Source organism: Populus trichocarpa, chromosome 17 (assembly GCF_000002775.5).
Source record: "Populus trichocarpa isolate Nisqually-1 chromosome 17, P.trichocarpa_v4.1, whole genome shotgun sequence".
NCBI lineage: Eukaryota > Viridiplantae > Streptophyta > Magnoliopsida > Malpighiales > Salicaceae > Populus > Populus trichocarpa.
In genome coordinates this window covers 12,568,859-12,586,554 of record NC_037301.2, presented here as the reverse complement: position 1 = coordinate 12,586,554, position 17,696 = coordinate 12,568,859, and the positions used below count along the sequence as shown (strand labels likewise).

Below are 17,696 nucleotides of genomic sequence, written 5' to 3'. Positions count from 1 at the left end.
AAGGTTGAATAGAAGAAGTTGGAAGAAAAGAATTTAAAAGGGATAGTTTAAAAAAAAAAAAAAAGTTTGAAAAAAAAAATAGTTACTTCATTATGAAGCACCGTGAATTTTTTTGAAGTAATTTTATTAGTGGTGTAATGATACCGAGGCAAATTAGCCATCCTTAATGTCACACTACCTTGTGTTCAAAGCTTATATTTATTTTTCTATTAAAATGTTTATATGTATTTTATTAATATTGGCCTTTATTCAAAGCATTCCACGTCCAATTTGTAAAGATTCTTATGTTTTTCCTGATCAATTATTTAGATTTCATGCATCAAATCTAAAGTTATTATTTCTAATATAGTTAAAAGCAAACTATCCATAATCAAAATTTAAAAACAAAATCATTAAAAATCATTTTTTTTAAGTAGAATCCGCCACGTCAACCACTTAAAAATGTATTGGTCCAATAAACTACATAAAATTTCTCTAAATTGGTGTGGCTCAAATAATAGCCACCACCGTCTGATCAGATCAACCCTCACCTTTTGTTTTTCTTCTAAATTTTACCCTCTTTATCTAAGGACTAATCAAGGGTACTTATATTTAAGAGTGGCCCTCGTACTCTTGTTTATTTACCATCCATCCTTGTATTTGTTTTCTTTTTCTATGTTGAGTCCCCCTCCCCCAGCTTATGAAATCTTAGTATTTCCCCTGTACTGGGTCTGTATTGCTATACTTATATAGTATACAACATAAGCATAAATACCACCCCGCCATGTAGCCTGATTCTCCAAAAATCTTATCCTTTGCTCACCTCGTAGAATGAAGCCAAAATCCAAAACCCACACAAAGACTAAAAACTCTAACTCCCTTTGGAAATGGAATACAAATGACAGCAAGAGAAAGAATGGAAATCAATTCCCAGTACCCGAATTCCTTCAAGACAGTTACAAGAAAGTAGAGGAAACCATTCTGGGTCCTGGGGGCGGTGTTGGAATCGGATGTGGTATTGGAGCAGGCTTCGGGTTGGTGGGTGGACTCGGGTATGGTAACTGGCCATGGAACAACACCAAGCTAGTTTTTGGGGTTGGTATGGGTTGTGGGGTTGGGTTCGGGTTTGGATATGGAAATGGGCTCGGGCATGGTTTTAGTTTAGATTCTTTGGAGTCTTACTTCGAGAAGGCTGGATTCTAACAAGAAAGGGCATGTGATTGAGATTTGATTTTAATTAAGAAGCTGTCAAGAAGTCATTTTTGTGTTTTGTTTTTTGATTTTCGTGATAAATGAGTTTGTATTCTGCATTATTATTTTGAGTTTGAATCAAAAAAGAAATTGCGATTTTCGTTTGAATGTGCACACTCATGAAAAGATTGACTAGGGCAGCAGACGCACTTCCATTCTCTGGTTTAAATCTTGTCACAAAAGGCATTTTGATGGGAAAAAAGAGTTGCAATGGCAGGCATTTATGTAAGACCTGCACCCTTTTTCCACGAAAAGCTTTCAAGTTCATTGAGTTGAGCTACAAAGCGAGAGTAGTTGGAAACAGAAGATTAACTGGCCTCTCATCATCCGCTGGAATCCGTTGGGATGTCAATGTAACCTGATTGCGTAATAGGAAACTGTCAAAGGAAAAAAGTAAACTTATGAGGTCATGGAGTTGAAGTAAAAACAAGTGAAAAACGCTTGGCAAAGTCGAGTGTGGCTTTTCGATGATCCTGCTAGACTTTCTTTCAATCTTTCGACAGAAAAGTTTAGATTTAGAAAGCCAGAACCAATCATAAACATATGGTATTAAGCTCGACTTGGCATGAGTGTGCTCCTAATTAAGGTAATGGATAAACACGCAAACACAAGCTTACGACACTCTGAAAAGCTCTCTCAAAGCAAGGACTTGAGCGAGGGATGGTAATGGAGTTTAAGTAAAACGGATAATGCACCCTCCACCTTTGTCACCGCCTCTATACCCATCAGAGTCAAATTACAAGGCACCATCTCCACCTCCATCGAAGGATGGACCTCATCGGAGGTTCGAATTCTACATCCACAGGGCACTCATATTTGATTACACTAACATTGGCCTAAGATTCTTTACATTTGAGCTGGACAAAGTGTTCTTTGAAATAAAATTAGATTTAAGAAGTAGGATATAAAATATTTATTTATGATAGTATAATGGAAAATTGATTACAACCAATGAAAGGACTCCAATGACTTCGAAAGAATTAAACGAGCCGTGTGAGGTGAAAATCTCATATTTTTAATTTACATAATTGGATATGGAACTCCATGCAAGAAGAGGATACATTCTTGACTCTAAACCCACCCTCATCCATTCGGATAATTGGAGGCGGAGGCCATTGCCATCCCTTACTTGAACTCCAGCTCCTCAGCTCCTGAGGTCTATCAATGACTTTCTGTTGCGGCCCTGTTTTTGGCAAGAACATAACCATTTCTTGCAAACTACACCTTTCAAAAACAGATTTCATCCATAAGAATTACTTTGCAGATGCAGAAACATTATAGCATCAAGATTCGGGAACCAAGTGGGTATCGAAATGTCTGCATTACTTCAAATTTTACCAATTTACAGAAGCAACAGCAGAGCATTAAACTGCTCAAAGTAATTAAGGTCCGCACCCTACAAACAGGAAATCTGACAAACAAGACTGACAGAAGAAAACATAATGTCAATGGGAATTGGCTATCCAGCAGAAATGACAATCTGTTCTCAAACTCCAACCAAATTGACATATAGCTTACTATAAACGAGGTCATTCGGTATCATTTGAAACCAAACTTGAAAAAAATAAACTGAAAAATTGTTTGTTTTTGTCTTTTGATTTCAAAAGACGTAAAAAATCAACAATCAGTTTTCAGTGGATACAATCAAAAACCAATTATATACCAAAACGAACACCAAGCTTTTCTTGCTCCAGCCTGCATAAGCTTCATTGAAGCTCTTAGCAGCAAATCTTACACGATTTTAACAAATTGAAATAGATTTATATTTTACATGAAAACGAAAAAACGGTTGTAAAATCGCAAGTTTACACGATTTTATTCCATTTCAATATGATTTTATCAACTTTTGTATGTCTAAAGGGATTTTGCATTATTTATTAACTTATAAAATCATATAATTTTTATAAATCAACTCATAATTTTAACAATATTGGTATCCTCAATTAGGTTAATTACTAAGCTTGTATTTGTAAGTTTGTGAGTTAGCTCTTCTGTGAGCTTGTAATTATATAAAAGAAAAAAAGATTATATAAGATTTCATTAACTAAAATAATCTAACATATAATTTGATGGATCAATGTATTTTTAAAATTTATTTTTTAGTCTAAGTTTATATTTAAAAGGGCCAAAGGTAGGGTAATAACCCAATATTGGCAGAATATTAGACCCAATTAATATGGATCTAGCTTGCTTCCAGACCCAATATCCTTAAGTTTAGTTGCGCGCTGTGTGCCTAAGTATAAATAAATTGAGTGAGTTGTCATAACCAACATCGTTGAGTTTAGTTATATGTTAAGTCCAAATAAACATAGGTCTGTTAAACTGTTAAACCTAACATCCCTATGTTTAGCTACGTGTTGAACCCAAATAAACACAGGTCTATTGAGCTATCAAACCTAACATCCTTATATTCAGTTACGCGCCGAGCCCAAGTTGACCTGGGCATGACGAGCTGTCAGACTCAACATCCTTGGATTCAGTTACGCGCTAAGCCTAAATACATATGATTTTGGCAAGTTGACAGACTTAATGTTCTTGAGTTCAACTATGCGCTGAGTCCAAACATACATGAGTCTGACGAGCTACCAAACTCAACATCCTTGAGTTCAACCATGTATTGAGCCCAAATATATATAGGTATGGGCATGACGATCGTTATAGATCCCAAGTTGGGCCGCAAGACTATGTTTATTTAATTATTCTTATGACTTTTAATATAAAATGTTAATGTAAAAAATAATTATTTCTCTCAACTTCTAGGTGCATAAAAGTTTTCTAACAGCCTACCATATTTCTATCAACATTAATATTGTATAAGGAATATTTATCTTTTGTTAATGCTATCAGTAGAAAATGATATTTTAACATCTTTATTCAAGCAATATGATAATGTTTAGGGGCTATATATATCCCCGAACCACTTATATAAATGATTCACAATTTCTATTATCTAAATATTCATACTTCTATTATCAAAGCATTTATCATAAAAAAAATAAGAACAAACACTTTTGTTCTTGGAATTTAAAGTTCATTTTTTCATTCATTGCAACCTCTTACTAAAAATCATTGACTTTATAATATGAGGGTCTCTTAATCCCACCAAAAAAGATTGTTTTGCAAGTGTTAGGCCTTCAACCATCAACCATCTACTTTGTGAGATTTAGAAAAGACAATATTAACGTATCCACTGTTCAAACACTCAAGAACTTCATTCTTAAGTTTATTGGATTTTGAAATATCATAATAATTAAATATATTAATTTTATAAAATCAAATTTAATAACAGATTTAGCAATTATATGCATGTGTGAGTTATAAGCTCCGAGATACACTGTGTATTATAAATTTTTTTTTTTGATATTTTTTTATGGGATTTTAGAACTAGAAAAATAAGTAGAAGTTTCTATAGGAGTTGAAGAAGAAGCAAGGAGTTGAGATCTGATAAGGCATTAATTGAAGTGCTTGCATAATATATGTTATTGTATTGCTATTTATTTAGTATTTTAATTGGAACATGTTCATAATACGTCACAAATAATTATAATATAATTAAATATATTAATTATAATGATAGAAAACACATGTAAGCTCACTTTGACGCAGCTCATTGTAGACCTGCTCGAGTCTAATTAATTTAAACAAGTTTAAGTTTCATGTATTAGACTTGTCATGAACACAAACCCAGCTTAAAACCTTTCTAAAACTAGGTGAATTTCACTTTGAAACATTAAAGTTAAGCTAATTACATCCTAGTAATATAAAATATATCACGGGAGCCAATCGATTATTTTAATTTTAATTTGTTTGCGTTCTACTTTTAAAATAAAAACAACGGAAATAATTAACGCGTGGACTAAATTCAAAATGTTAAATGGTTAAATAACTTTTAAGTGACATGATCACGACTAGAGTTACTTTGGTAAGTTGGTGAAGGCTTTATATATATATATATAAATTCCTTACCCCTTTGTCGAGGTAAGAGCAATTATTAAAACCTGCCAGCACCAACAAGTTAACTTGATACTCTCGTAACGTGGAATTAGTTTAGATCGGGTTTTATATTCAACTAGATAATAATTGACTTGGTTATATTTAGTTGATTTAATAAGTTAGATAATATTTAATATTACGGTATAAGATATTTTTTTGAAAGTATTGTTAGCTTGAAAATCTATTAATATAAATGTTTTCAAAATTTTTTATTTTTTATATTTGTATTTATAAAACATTGAAAAACACTATTAATTTATTATTTTTCCAAATCAAATATATTTTAAATTTAGAAACAAACAACATCATCCATGACCTATGTAACTATCTAGGTGGTGACCCAGTGGTAAGAACTTGAAACTAAGGAGTTTGCTCCCTCTGTGGTCTCAGGTTCGAACCTTGTGGTTGCTCCTATGATGGCCACTGGAAGCTTATATGATTTTTTAACTTCAGGACCCATGAGATTAGTCGAGGTGCGCACAAGCTGACCTGGACATCCACATTAATCTAAAAAAAAAATTAGTTTGATTTTTTAATTTTTAAAAAGATTTCATCGTTCTAACTTAAAAAAAACAAAAATCTTCAAGTGATTGGCTATGATAACAACATATTATATTAACTCGGACTTCACGACTTGAATCATGAGCTTTACTAGATTTAAAAACTTTGTTTTTTTATACTATTTTTTATTTAATGATATGATAAAAAAATAGATGTTTATAAAAATTTAACATTAATTAAATATCGAGATGTTTGTTTATGATTATGATAATTTTATAAAAAATAAATTAAAATAAATTATGATAATTAATTTAAAATTAATAAAAGGTTGAATCGAAGAAGTTGGAAGAAAAGAATTTAAAAGGGGTAGTTTAAAAAAAAAGAAAAAAAAAGTTTGAAAAAAATAAACAAGTTACTTCATTATGAAGCACGGTGAATTTTTTTGAAGTTATTTTATCAGTGGTGTAATGATACCGAGGCAAATTAGCCATCCTTAATGTCACACTACCTCGTGTTCAAAGTTTATATTTATTTTTCTATTAAAATTTTATTAGTGGTGTATTTTATTAATATTGGCCTTTATTCAAAGCATTCCATGTCCAGTTTTTAAGGATTCTTATGTTTTTCCTAATCAAGTATTTAGATTTAGATTTCATGCATCAAATCTAAATTTATTATTTCTAATATAGTTAAAAGCAAACTATCCATAATCAAAATTAAAAAAAATCATAAAAAATTATTTTTTTTTTAAGTAGAATCCGCCACGTCAACCACTTAAAAATGTATTGGTCCAATAAACTACATGAAATTTCTCTAAATTGGTGTGGCTCAAATAATAACCACCACCGTCAGATCAACCCTCACCTTTTGTTTTTCTTCTAAATTTTACCCTCTTTATCTAAGGACTAATCAAGGGTACTTCAATTTAAGAGTGGCCCTCGCACTCTTGTTTATTTACCATCCATCCTTGTATTTGTTTTCTTTTTCTATGTTGAGTCCCCCTCCCCCAGCTTATGAATCTTAGTATTTCCCCTGTACTGGGTCTGTATTGCTATACTTATATAGTATATATACAACATAAGCATAAAAACCACCCCGCCATATAGCCTGATTCTCCAAAAATCTTATCCTTTGCTCACCTCGTAGAATGAAGCCAAAATCCAAAATCCAGACAAAGACTAAAAACTCCAACTCTCTTTGGAAATGGAATACAAATGACAGCAAGAGAAAGAATGGAAATCAATTCCCAGTACCCGAATTCCTTCAAGATGGTTACAAGAAAGTAGAGGAAACCATTCTGGGTCCTGGGGGCGGTGTTGGAATCGGATGTGGAATTGGAGCAGGCTTCGGATTGGTGGGTGGACTCGGGTATGGTAGCTGGCCATGGAACAACACCAAGCTAGTTTTTGGGGTTGGTATGGGTTGTGGGGTTGGGTTCGGGTTCGGATATGGAAATGGGCTCGGACATGGTTTTAGTTTAGATTCTTTGGAGTCTTACTTCGAGAAGGCTGGATTCTAACAAGAAAGGGCATGTGATTGAGATTTGATTTTAATTAAGCTGTCAAGAAGTCATTTTTGTGTTTTGTTTTTTGATTTTCGTGATAAATGAGTTTGTATTCTGCATTATTATTTTGAGTTTGAATCAAAAAAGAAATTGCGATTTTCGTTTGAATGTGCACACTCATGAAAAGATTGACTAGGGCAGCAGACGCACTTCCATTCTCTGGTTTAAATCTTGTCACAAAAGGCATTTTGATGGGAAAAAAGAGTTGCAATGGCAGGCATTTATGTAAGACCTGCACCCTTTTTCCACGAAAAGCTTTCAAGTTCATTGAGTTGAGCTACAAAGCGAGAGTAGTTGGAAACAGAAGATTAACTGGCCTCTCATCATCCGCTGGAATCCGTTGGGATGTCAATGTAACCTGATTGCGTGATAGGAAACTGTCAAAGGAAACAAGTAAACTTACGAGGTCATGGAGTTGAAGTAAAAACAAGTGAAAAACGCTTGGCAAAGTCGAGTGTGGCCTTTTGATGATCCTGCTAGACTTTCTTTCAATCTTTCGACAGAAAAGTTTAGATTTAGAAAGCCAGAACCAATCATAAACATATGGTATTAAGCTCGACTTGGCATGAGTGTGCTCCTAATTAAGGTAATGGATAAACACGCAAACACAAGCTTACGACACTCTGAAAAGCTCTCTCAAAGCAAGGACTTGAGCGAGGGATGGTAATGGAGTTTAAGTAAAACGGATAATGCACCCTCCACCTTTGTCACCGCCTCTATACCCATCAGAGTCAAATTGCAAGGCACCATCTCCACCTCCATCGAAGGATGGACCTCATCGGAGGTTCGAATTCTACATCCACAGGGCACTCATATTTGATTACACTAAAATTGGCCTAAGATTCTTTACATTTGAGCTGGACAAAGTGTTCTTTGAAATAAAATTAGATTTAAGAAGTAGGATATAAAATATTTATATATGATAGTATAATGGAAAATTGATTACAACCAATGAAAGGACTCCAATGACTTCGAAAGAATTAAACGAGCCGTGTGAGGTGAAAATCTCATATTTTTAATTTACATAATTGGATATGGAACTCCATGCAAGAAGAGGATACATTCTTGACTCTAAACCCACCCTCATCCATTCGGATAATTGGAGGCGGAGGCCATTGCCATCCCTTACTTGAACTCCAACTCCTCAGCTCCTGAGGTCTATCAATGACTTTCTGTTGCGGCCCTGTTTTTGGCAAGAACATAACCATTTCTTGCAAACTACACCTTTCAAAAACAGATTTCATCCATAAGAATTACTTTGCAGATGCAGAAACATTATAGCATCAAGATTCGGGAACCAAGTGGGTATCGAAATGTCTGCATTACTTCAAATTTTACCAATTTACAGAAGCAACAGCAGAGCATTAAACTGCTCAAAGTAATTAAGGTCCGCACCCTACAAACAGGAAATCTGACAAACAAGACTGACAGAAGAAAACATAATGTCAATGGGAATTGGCTATCCAGCAGAAATGACAATCTGTTCTCAAACTCCAACCAAATTGACATATAGCTTACTATAAACGAGGTCATTCGGTATCATTTGAAACCAAACTTGAAAAAAATAAACTGAAAAATTGTTTGTTTTTGTCTTTTGATTTCAAAAGACGTAAAAAATCAACAATCAGTTTTCAGTGGATACAATCAAAAACCAATTATATACCAAAACGAACACCAAGCTTTTCTTGCTCCAGCCTGCATAAGCTTCATTGAAGCTCTTAGCAGCAAATCTTACAGAGCACTCCACACAAAAGGGAGTAAATAAAAACATCGGCCACATTGCCCACTTCCATTAATTACCACAATTTGAGGTTACCTGGGTCTAAAACCAGGGATAATACACACAGCAGCCAGCAGCCAGCAGCTAAATAATGTTTTGCTAGAAAACCCCAGCAAAAGAAACCTAACAGAAACAATTTTTTCTTCTTCAAGTGAAACAAAGAGCCAGCCATCATGAAGAACACAACTTGATTGCTTAAAACATTAACTTGTGTATTCAAAACAGTAAGTCATACAACAAAAGACAAATTAACCAAACCCACTTCATCTCCCCTCTAAGAAGAAGACACGTCACTCTTGTCCTTCTTAGGATGAATAGCCCCAACAAGGGCTTCGATCTCTTCCTTGATTCGTTCAAACACACTTGGTCCTTTAACTTCATCTATGGGGGTATCCTCATCAATATCATCACTTCTTCCATGTGTTTCCTTATAATGGCGTGGAGATTTTCCACCATGAACGATTGCCTCTATCTCTTCCTTGGATATTTCAATCACATTTGGCGCTTTTACATCCTTTTCTTCTGCATCAAAAATGAAAAAAATTACAGCAAAAAAAATATATAATCTTTTTCTGTTTCACGCAAAAACCCATCAAGAAAATCTACAGAATTAAATTGATAATACTGTACCTGATGGTGAAGGATATTTTTGGTCTGCTTTTGGTTCTGCCATTGAAATTAAAAACCTATCTTGATTAAAATTTTTGCCCCTGACTCTCAAGTCTTAACCAATTAGAGAATTCCCATCAGGGCCGTCAATTTTACACATGATGACGTGGATGGCTCAGATGCTACTTCCTATTCATAATTGGTTTATTGGATAAGCATGCGCTCAACTGCAAGTTACGTGTTTCTTATCGAAGAATAATTAGGCATCATAAAATGGCATTCGGTGCTGTGATGTTAATGGTTTTTTAGAGTATTTTTTATTTAAAAATATATTAAAATATTAATTTTTTAATTTTTTAAAATTAATTTTTGATATTAACCTATAAAAAAAACTCCGCGCAGCAAAGACAAACAGGATCTTATTATTATTTTATTATTATTATAAGGTCGGCTTGCCAGCCCATTGCACATTCTTATCTTGCCTTGGTGTCAAATGGACCCACCTATATTCCTATCAATCTGTTTGCTTTTCTTAACCAAAAAAAATGGCAATTGATGAATAATATTCTTATCCTCCGCCAGAATGAATCACCGTCGTAAAACTCTAGCAGACGAGGGAGGTTTACTTTCGGCTTGTGTATGTTGCGCATAGTTTTTAGACCTGGTTTGGTGGCCGGTCTGATTCAAAACCTGGATTTTGAGTTTTGATTGGGTTATTGAGTCGTTCGAGTCAATTTTTTAATCAAAACAATGTTATTTTAGTAAAAAAAAAACAAAAATCAATGAATTGCAACAAGATTTTTGTCCGAGTCTTACCGAGTTACTAGATCAACCTGTCGAGTTACACCGAGTTTTTTCTTTTCCTGTTTTTTCTTCAATCCAGCCCGATTCCAGTTCTAAATACCGGTTCGGGCCGGAATTAACTTATGATATAGAGTTTAACAACTATTCTCTTAACTAATCAGGGGGGGTTTCCATTAGGATCGTTAATGGTTCACATAATGACGTTGGGCATATGCAAGTCAAGTATTTCTCATTAGAGGATAATTAGACATCAAAAAAATTTCCCATATTTTATATACATACACACGGATAAATAGCTAAATTTGTCTTAATTGTTTTTTGAAAAATTAAATTTATATTTTTATATATCTCACTCGAGTATTATTAAAATGAAAAATATAATTATGTTAGTTTAAAAAATAAAACTTGAAAGAAAAATATATTAAAAAATTGGATATTATACAAAGACATAATAGATATAATTACAAATGTAAGAATATATCGAAGGTTATATAAAAATAAATTGCATGAATTATCCAAAAAATTAAAGTTTCCTTCTATTTTTATTTTGAAATTCTTAGCGAACTATGTTTTTGCAATTTCTAAAACTCAATTATAAAAGAGATTCAATCCCATCTCGACGCCTAAATAAATAAAAATTATAATGTTTAAATTGTAATTATTAAATACATACATCATATCATAACACAAAGACTTATCAAATAAAAAAAATTTATGACAAGCTTTGATTATTAGATATTTATAGTATGAAAAAAGATAAACCTCAGGGTTACTCTCGTCTTCTTATATGTAAATATCTAGTAATTATATATTAAACACCATTAAATTTCTCTAATAAAACTTAATCCTAGAATATCTTGACAGGAAAACTAAAGAAAATGCTAATATTGCCGCTTGCATTTTGAATTAGCTGTTGCTTTGAATTATCTAAATAGTTTTTTTTTAAATATATTGTTTTAATATATTTCCAACTAAAAAATATTTTAAAAAGAAAATGAATTCGAAATCCCAAAAGCTAAAATGAATTGTTGCCACTGCAAACTGTTGATTCAAGAATAATCCAGAGGGAGTTAAAAGGTATTCATCACTTGTAATTTTGACCAATTTACATTTAGTATGTGATATGTTTATGTTTAATGAATGAATGTGTTTCGTTAGGGCAAAACAAAGCAGAAGGGCCAATCCTGCTACAAGCCAAGAAGCAGCAAGCTAACAGAACACCACATGAACGATGCACAAGGACATGATGTTTTTCTTGTAAAGGAGAAACTTTGGCTGATAATTTTGCATCTATCAGTAATTACCTCCTCCCAGATTCGACATCTTCAAGAGGCATAGTCGAGTCACGTGCCAGATGCAGCCCCAAAAATCCATCATTATCATCTTCTTTGCTCTCAACATGTGAATCCATTGGCTCTGCATTGAGTGGATTTACAGTAGCAGCTGCTTGTGAATATGCACCTGACTCCTCGAGTTCCCGAAAGTAAGCATAAGGTCCCCAACCTGCATGCAGAAGGTCAGATGAACATGTCACCGCAGAGAAGAAAACATAATGCCAATTCATTTAGGTTGTGGTCAGATTTGATGACTGACACTTTTAAAGAATCAAGACAATCATTTAGCAGAACGCAACTTGAAATTTTGCATGCTCCCTTAGATCAAATTGAGTTCCACGTAGAAAACAACAATAACATGGGAATTAGCTATGTTTTGGATATCAGAGTCTGCATCTGGCTCCAGCATTAGAAGCTTCATACCAATCTTAGACACAAAGAACATAGCCCCCCTTCCACTACTCTGATTTGAGTATATGGGTCTAAAACCAGAAAATAGCAGCAGCCAGCCGCAGCTGTGCAGCTTGCATCTATGATACCAAGAACACTCTAAGAAGCTAAGTACATTAATTGGATATCTTTAGTTGTAGCCTAGATGTCTAATCAAAATAATATTCGTGCACAAGGCGAATAAGCTTAAAATTAAATCTTAATCATTCTCTAGCAAAGAATATGAAATGTTCCAATCAAAATCCTTCCTGGACTCTAATGTTCAACAAAAATTAAAGGAGCCATATAAAATTTGCCAACAAACATACCTTGAGGGTGATATGGTGGAGGAAAGAACTGCAAATAGCAAAATGTTGCCACTACTAGTCCTGCAAAAGATGCCTCTGCAATAGTTAGCAAAGGTAATCATCCAATAGACAATGAGGAAGTTTCATCTAGATGACTAAATGAACAATGAAAAGGAACACACCTAAGAGACCTCCTGCAAAGACATCCTGCCAATGATGCCAGTAGTCATCCACTCGGGAAATGGCAACAAGACTTGCAGCTAGTAGTGGTAAGAAGATGATACATAGTTTTGCAACATGGCCCTCACGGTCAAACGCTTGTAGTTTTCCAGACAAGTAGAGTGATAGGAAACCCAGACCAGCAAAGGACCCTGGAAATTGAAAATCATTATTCCTCAAATCAAAGCTAAAATGACTGCCAACAAGTATCGAACCAGCATAGCTTTGGTATTAGGTGTTCAATTTCTGCAGCTTCCCTAACCAAAATTTCCATATTTCAATGTAGAGATAAGAATATTTCATCATCACTCGGCATAAATTAACTTTGCGGTCAAGAATTTTTTAATTGTTTTGTATAGAAATTATTTGTAATGGTGAACACTTACATGAAGTGTGCCCACTGGGAAAACTCTTATGCCCTTCCTTTATGACACTTTCCTCACCATTGCATATCACATTTCCCAACTGATCATAAACCTGTAGATCAATAAGGTTTCAGGTATTAAATTATGTAACCACAAATGTTATGAAATGTGGACAGGAGGTGATCTTATATCAATCGTCACAGTAGAAAGTAACAAATAACTGCAGGTCCATAAAAGCATACATCCTTTCCATCAGGAAAGCAACGCCAAAAGAAATCAGGTCGAGGCCGACCAACTGCATTTTTTATTGCATCAGTAATGACAGCTGTCACTAGAATGGAGAATAAGAGGCCTGCAATAGTGAACACACATAAAGCATCATGAGAATTTTTTCAGCAGATTGGATAACAGAAATCTTTTACAGATAAAAAGGTAAGTAGAAGGCAGGATGTTATCACCTAGTATGGCATGATGAAGATCATAGATGTCTCTCCTACGAAAGTAGACAAAGAGGAATATCACCACAGGCAAGAGAACAGCATATATCTAATCATCAGAAAACAGAAAGGGTCCCATCAATGTTATTGTTACTCACATGGTTTCCTTGGAACATATGTTATTATTTAGCAAATGAAGCCACAATACTTACTGGGACAGTCCAAACAGGCACTGTATTATCTAACAAAGGGTATTTAAGATTTGTCATCATATCTTTCCCAACATATCGATAAAATGGAGGCGTGAGATAGAGGATGAACTCTATCACCACAAGAAGCAGAAGTATAAGCCAATCATGCATGTGTGTCTTTGCAAGTGAAGCTCCATGGGACCTCACAGTATGTACACTGTAACCAAGCTGGAACTCCCTCATTTGGACCTCTCTCATCTTGTACTGCATTTATGCATGTCACCATTTAGAGTAATCTAATATCAGACTTTGAGCTCCAAATAAAGGGACATTAGGAAAGTAACATAAGGTCTGTTTGGTGAAATATGATAACAGGTATTAACAGTAAAAATTATAAGGAAAGTTATTGATGTTATGCCTTACTTTTACTGTTTATGAATGCAAGAAAGGTATAAGCACCTTTCTCAATGCATATGCAACTCGAGCTCCATAAGTCATCAATCATACAAGCATTAAAGAGCAAAGAATAAAGAAGGAAACCCAAATTATGCATGCAGCAGTATCACTACTTAAAGATACATATCATAAATACACTTACAGCAGAATTATCTATTCTAGATCACGAATTTTGACAGTTGATACTGAAATATTTTTATCTATGGACTAAAAATGAATAAAACAGGAACCTCAGCACCGACAGAAAATGACTAGGGACTATCTTCACCATTGAACAGAAAATAGCACTACATAATAGCATCTATTATAAAGCTTAAATAGGTACAGCAAAAACGAATTGATAAAGAGGCTCTCCATAACCATGAAATTTATAGTGATTATAAAAATGAAAGAGCTTAAATTCAGCAACTTTTTCAGAAAAAGAGCCAGAAAAATAGAGCCACTAGCCTTGTAAACACAAACCCAAAACTTCACATTGTCATATTGCAGAGAGGCCTTCACACCACAATGAAGATCTATTAGTAACAACTATACCTCTTCATTCGTGTGCTCTATTACTGGAAGGTCATCAGCGAAAATGGCTGACAATTATTCACAGTCATATCTAGCCTGTTGATTGATGTATCCTTGATAACCCCAACAAACCAATATTTAGGTAAAAAAATGAAGATCCCAGTGGTCACACAATTCATTAAGTTTAATACAGTGTATATCAGGCCAAAACCTCAGATATAAAATTATCAAACTTTTAATCAGAACCCAAACAGTAGACTTGGTACATATTAAAAAAAAAAAAAACACACCTATATCAAATGTTATATATAGTGTTTAAACTACTAATCACAGCATCTAAATAAGAAATGACAAGACGTTATCCATCCAATACTTGGATCATCAGCATTCCATTCACTCACCAATCTGCAAAATTAGTTCCCTATGCAGTGATGCTTGCTTGTCTCCAAAAAATGCTATGCAGAAATGTCATCAAGATAATGTTCTTCATGAAAGCATTATCCCAAACATTGGTAGCCATTTATTTTGTGGCATAACTTATTGACAGTAACCAATGAATTTTAAAGTCTTTTTTGCTTTAACACCTTGAAGGACCAGCCAACAGGACTTCTCATGAAGGATGATAGAGCTTCTTCCATTGTTTCAAACTGCACCATCGACTAAGACTTGCAACCCAGGTTCAGAATCTGAAGATCAGTACTTCAGGCCTTCATTATTAGCAAGTCCTCAATGTTTAGATGCCATACAACTAAATATTGTTCACAACAAACTGGATAAAATAAAACTTCTGATCCTTTTAATGGTCATTCTATGTGGCAGCTCAATGCCTACATTAACAACTGCTATGCACTCACTATACTTACCCTCATCAAGGAGTCTTACAACTGCATCCAGAATTAGCACTGGAGAAAAGCACAGCCCTTACACTTATCCTCCCTAATCTGAAATGCATGATAGTTTATCACAATAAGAGGTGGCACATGGCATGCACAAAACTGTTATACTTATCCTCCCTTATCCTCTTATTGAACTATTAAACTTAGCACAATCACCCGTCACCAGCATCATGAAACCAGCTCCAAAACTAAAGTGATTAACCATAGACACTCATTCAGAAGCATCTATGAGAAACTAGAGATTGGAGCTAAACCGCAATAAAAAAAAAAGAAGCCATGTGATATAGAAAATCCAGTGCACCTGTTTTCTCAAGGCTTCCAACTTTGCATCATTGTAAAATAACGATCTAAGATACGATTTCTGGAAACCACTGGAAAAATATAACATTTCATAGAATAATTGGAGAAGGCAGATTAACCCAATGCTCCAATTTAAAGAGTCACTTCTCACTTGTTATTTTGACTACTCAACTAAAGCCTATGTAGCAAATCTACAATTCAATTATATGTATTAATATTAACCGAATGCTAAGTAAGGCATGTATGGGTCAAAACGAAGATTCAACTTATGATGTATTAAACCTAATGAGACTTACAAGATCTCATACTCCTCCATTAATGGCTGTTTTTTATCGAACAAATTAACAACCAAAACCCACACTGAATAAAATAAATGCCCAAGTATGAAGCTGTAAAGGACCGCTATTCAACTACAGCATTCCCTGAATCCCTATTTAAACAATTACCAGCAAGTATACTGAATCCTCTCCGATTAATAGCAGTGAATAGCAATTAGCTCTAGTTGTTCAATGCTTTCATTTTTCAGTGGTTTCATTACATTAAATTTTAATTTGCTTTTTATTGCAGGTTTCAAATTTCAACACAGACATAGCAGACATAAGTAGAGACTTCCTCTTTACCCTCAAAACTCTAAAACCCCAAATTTTAAAATCCTTCTTCAACAATGATCTGATCTCTCACCACAAAAGTCCAAATAAACCTACCAGATTTCACAAAGAACTACAACATAAATGTCTCTTACATATATTGTTATGTTGGTAGAGAAAATCAAAGGAGTCACATTCTGCTATACAAGTAAGATGTCAACAACATCAAAAACAACAAAGCAAACCCACATAAGATATTCCAATTTAAAAGCCAAAGGCTAAGAACAAAAGAGAAAGAAACAACCTTTTCAGAAAAGAAACACTAACCTGAAAGAAGCCTCTAAAATTCTTAAAGCGAGAAAGAGATCCATAATCCCACAAAGGCATTGTACTCACCCACCAAACAAAACCGCAGAAAATTAAAGACTTATTTATTAAGTTTCAATGATAGTCCTAAGATATAAATAATGTCCCAGAAAGTGTCACCATGGTATAGGAAGGTTCCTATTAGTCAACAAGGTTCATATGAAACACACAAACAATGTCTTATCCACTTCAAAAGACAATAGAGATGAAAGCTTTGAGAAATGATTATAAAGAAGAAGCCAAACATATGACTACATAAAGACAATTCAAAGAATGCAAGAATTTACCAAAAGAAAACAAAAGGGTAAATTACCTGGTAAAAGAAAAGGTTGGGTTCTTGCTGAGAAATTGAAAGAGAAACAAATGGGGCCAACCACGTTTGTTTAAAGATTATTTTGATTGCTTTAATACCAAAGTGTTTCTCCCAAAATCTACGACATCTTCATGGCCGAATCAAACTGGTTTAGGAAGGCAATTCAGTTACAAATCCTTGTAACCTTGACAAGGTTATATATTTTAGACTTCTTTCCCCCCCTTATTTTAGGGTGTTGTCACAACTTACAGGCTGTGGCAAAAACCCAGCATGGCCTGGCTATATTTCCGGAGAAAACAAGCCATTCTTTTTTCTTTTCTTTTTTGCAGTAATTCAATAGCCATCTTTTTTTTTTTTACCATCAATATCCGAGTCAATTTATGCGCATCTCGACTAATTCCCTGAAGCTCTAAAATTAATAATCATGTAAGTCTGACCCTGAAGTTTATAACACTCCAACTGGTAACCACTAAAAAACAAATTCAGTGCTTAATCAATTGA

The 17,696-nt window shown here is 34.1% G+C and overlaps 4 protein-coding genes across 5 annotated transcripts; 2 read left to right on the top strand and 2 right to left on the bottom strand.

Annotated features, from left to right (window-relative positions):
- Nucleotides 1–810: 810 nt before the first annotated feature.
- On the top strand, nucleotides 811–1,182 carry LOC127904477 (glycine-rich cell wall structural protein-like). The gene has a single exon (XM_052448339.1). It carries the CDS (start codon nucleotides 811–813, stop codon nucleotides 1,180–1,182), a length of 372 nt encoding a protein of 123 aa, XP_052304299.1.
- Nucleotides 1,183–6,871: 5,689 nt separating this feature from the next.
- LOC18109387 (glycine-rich cell wall structural protein) lies at nucleotides 6,872–7,243 on the top strand. Its single transcript, XM_006387601.1, has one exon. The coding sequence runs from the start codon at nucleotides 6,872–6,874 to the stop codon at nucleotides 7,241–7,243; it is 372 nt and encodes a 123-aa protein (XP_006387663.1).
- A 1,803-nt stretch (nucleotides 7,244–9,046) lies between these two features.
- Nucleotides 9,047–9,863, bottom strand: LOC18099445 (uncharacterized). The gene is made up of 2 exons (XM_006383339.3): nucleotides 9,699–9,863; nucleotides 9,047–9,590 (listed from the first exon to the last, which is right to left on the bottom strand). The coding sequence occupies exons 1-2, from the start codon at nucleotides 9,739–9,741 to the stop codon at nucleotides 9,343–9,345; spliced, it is 291 nt and encodes a 96-aa protein (XP_006383401.1). The 5' UTR covers nucleotides 9,742–9,863; the 3' UTR covers nucleotides 9,047–9,342.
- Nucleotides 9,864–11,497: 1,634 nt separating this feature from the next.
- LOC18099446 (putative lipid phosphate phosphatase 3, chloroplastic) lies at nucleotides 11,498–17,459 on the bottom strand. Of its 2 annotated transcripts, none has more exons than XM_024588408.2 (8): nucleotides 17,196–17,459; nucleotides 13,786–14,028; nucleotides 13,595–13,682; nucleotides 13,379–13,488; nucleotides 13,158–13,248; nucleotides 12,735–12,923; nucleotides 12,574–12,633; nucleotides 11,498–11,984 (listed from the first exon to the last, which is right to left on the bottom strand). In XM_024588408.2, the coding sequence occupies exons 2-8, from the start codon at nucleotides 14,020–14,022 to the stop codon at nucleotides 11,782–11,784; spliced, it is 978 nt and encodes a 325-aa protein (XP_024444176.2). In that variant the 5' UTR covers nucleotides 14,023–14,028; nucleotides 17,196–17,459; the 3' UTR covers nucleotides 11,498–11,781. The 2 variants fall into 2 exon arrangements, with proteins under 2 accessions (XP_024444176.2, XP_006383402.3); XM_006383340.3 differs by lacking the exon at nucleotides 17,196–17,459 and adding an exon at nucleotides 16,844–17,158.
- Nucleotides 17,460–17,696: the final 237 nt, after the last annotated feature.

Coding starts and splice junctions, on each gene's coding strand:
- LOC127904477 (XM_052448339.1), top strand. CDS start 811: ATGAAGCCAAAATCCAAAACCCACACAAAGACTAAAAACTCTAACTCC.
- LOC18109387 (XM_006387601.1), top strand. CDS start 6,872: ATGAAGCCAAAATCCAAAATCCAGACAAAGACTAAAAACTCCAACTCT.
- LOC18099445 (XM_006383339.3), bottom strand. CDS start 9,741: ATGGCAGAACCAAAAGCAGACCAAAAATATCCTTCACCATCAG. Junction 9,591..9,698: donor AAAATATCCTTCACCATCAG/GTACAGTATTAT, acceptor TTTTTGATGCAG/AAGAAAAGGATGTAAAAGCG.
- LOC18099446 (XM_006383340.3), bottom strand. CDS start 16,903: ATGCCTTTGTGGGATTATGGATCTCTTTCTCGCTTTAAGAATTTTAGA. Junction 13,489..13,594: donor TCTTCATCATGCCATACTAG/GTGATAACATCC, acceptor TCACTATTGCAG/GCCTCTTATTCTCCATTCTA. Junction 11,985..12,573: donor TCCACCATATCACCCTCAAG/GTATGTTTGTTG, acceptor TTCTGCATGCAG/GTTGGGGACCTTATGCTTAC.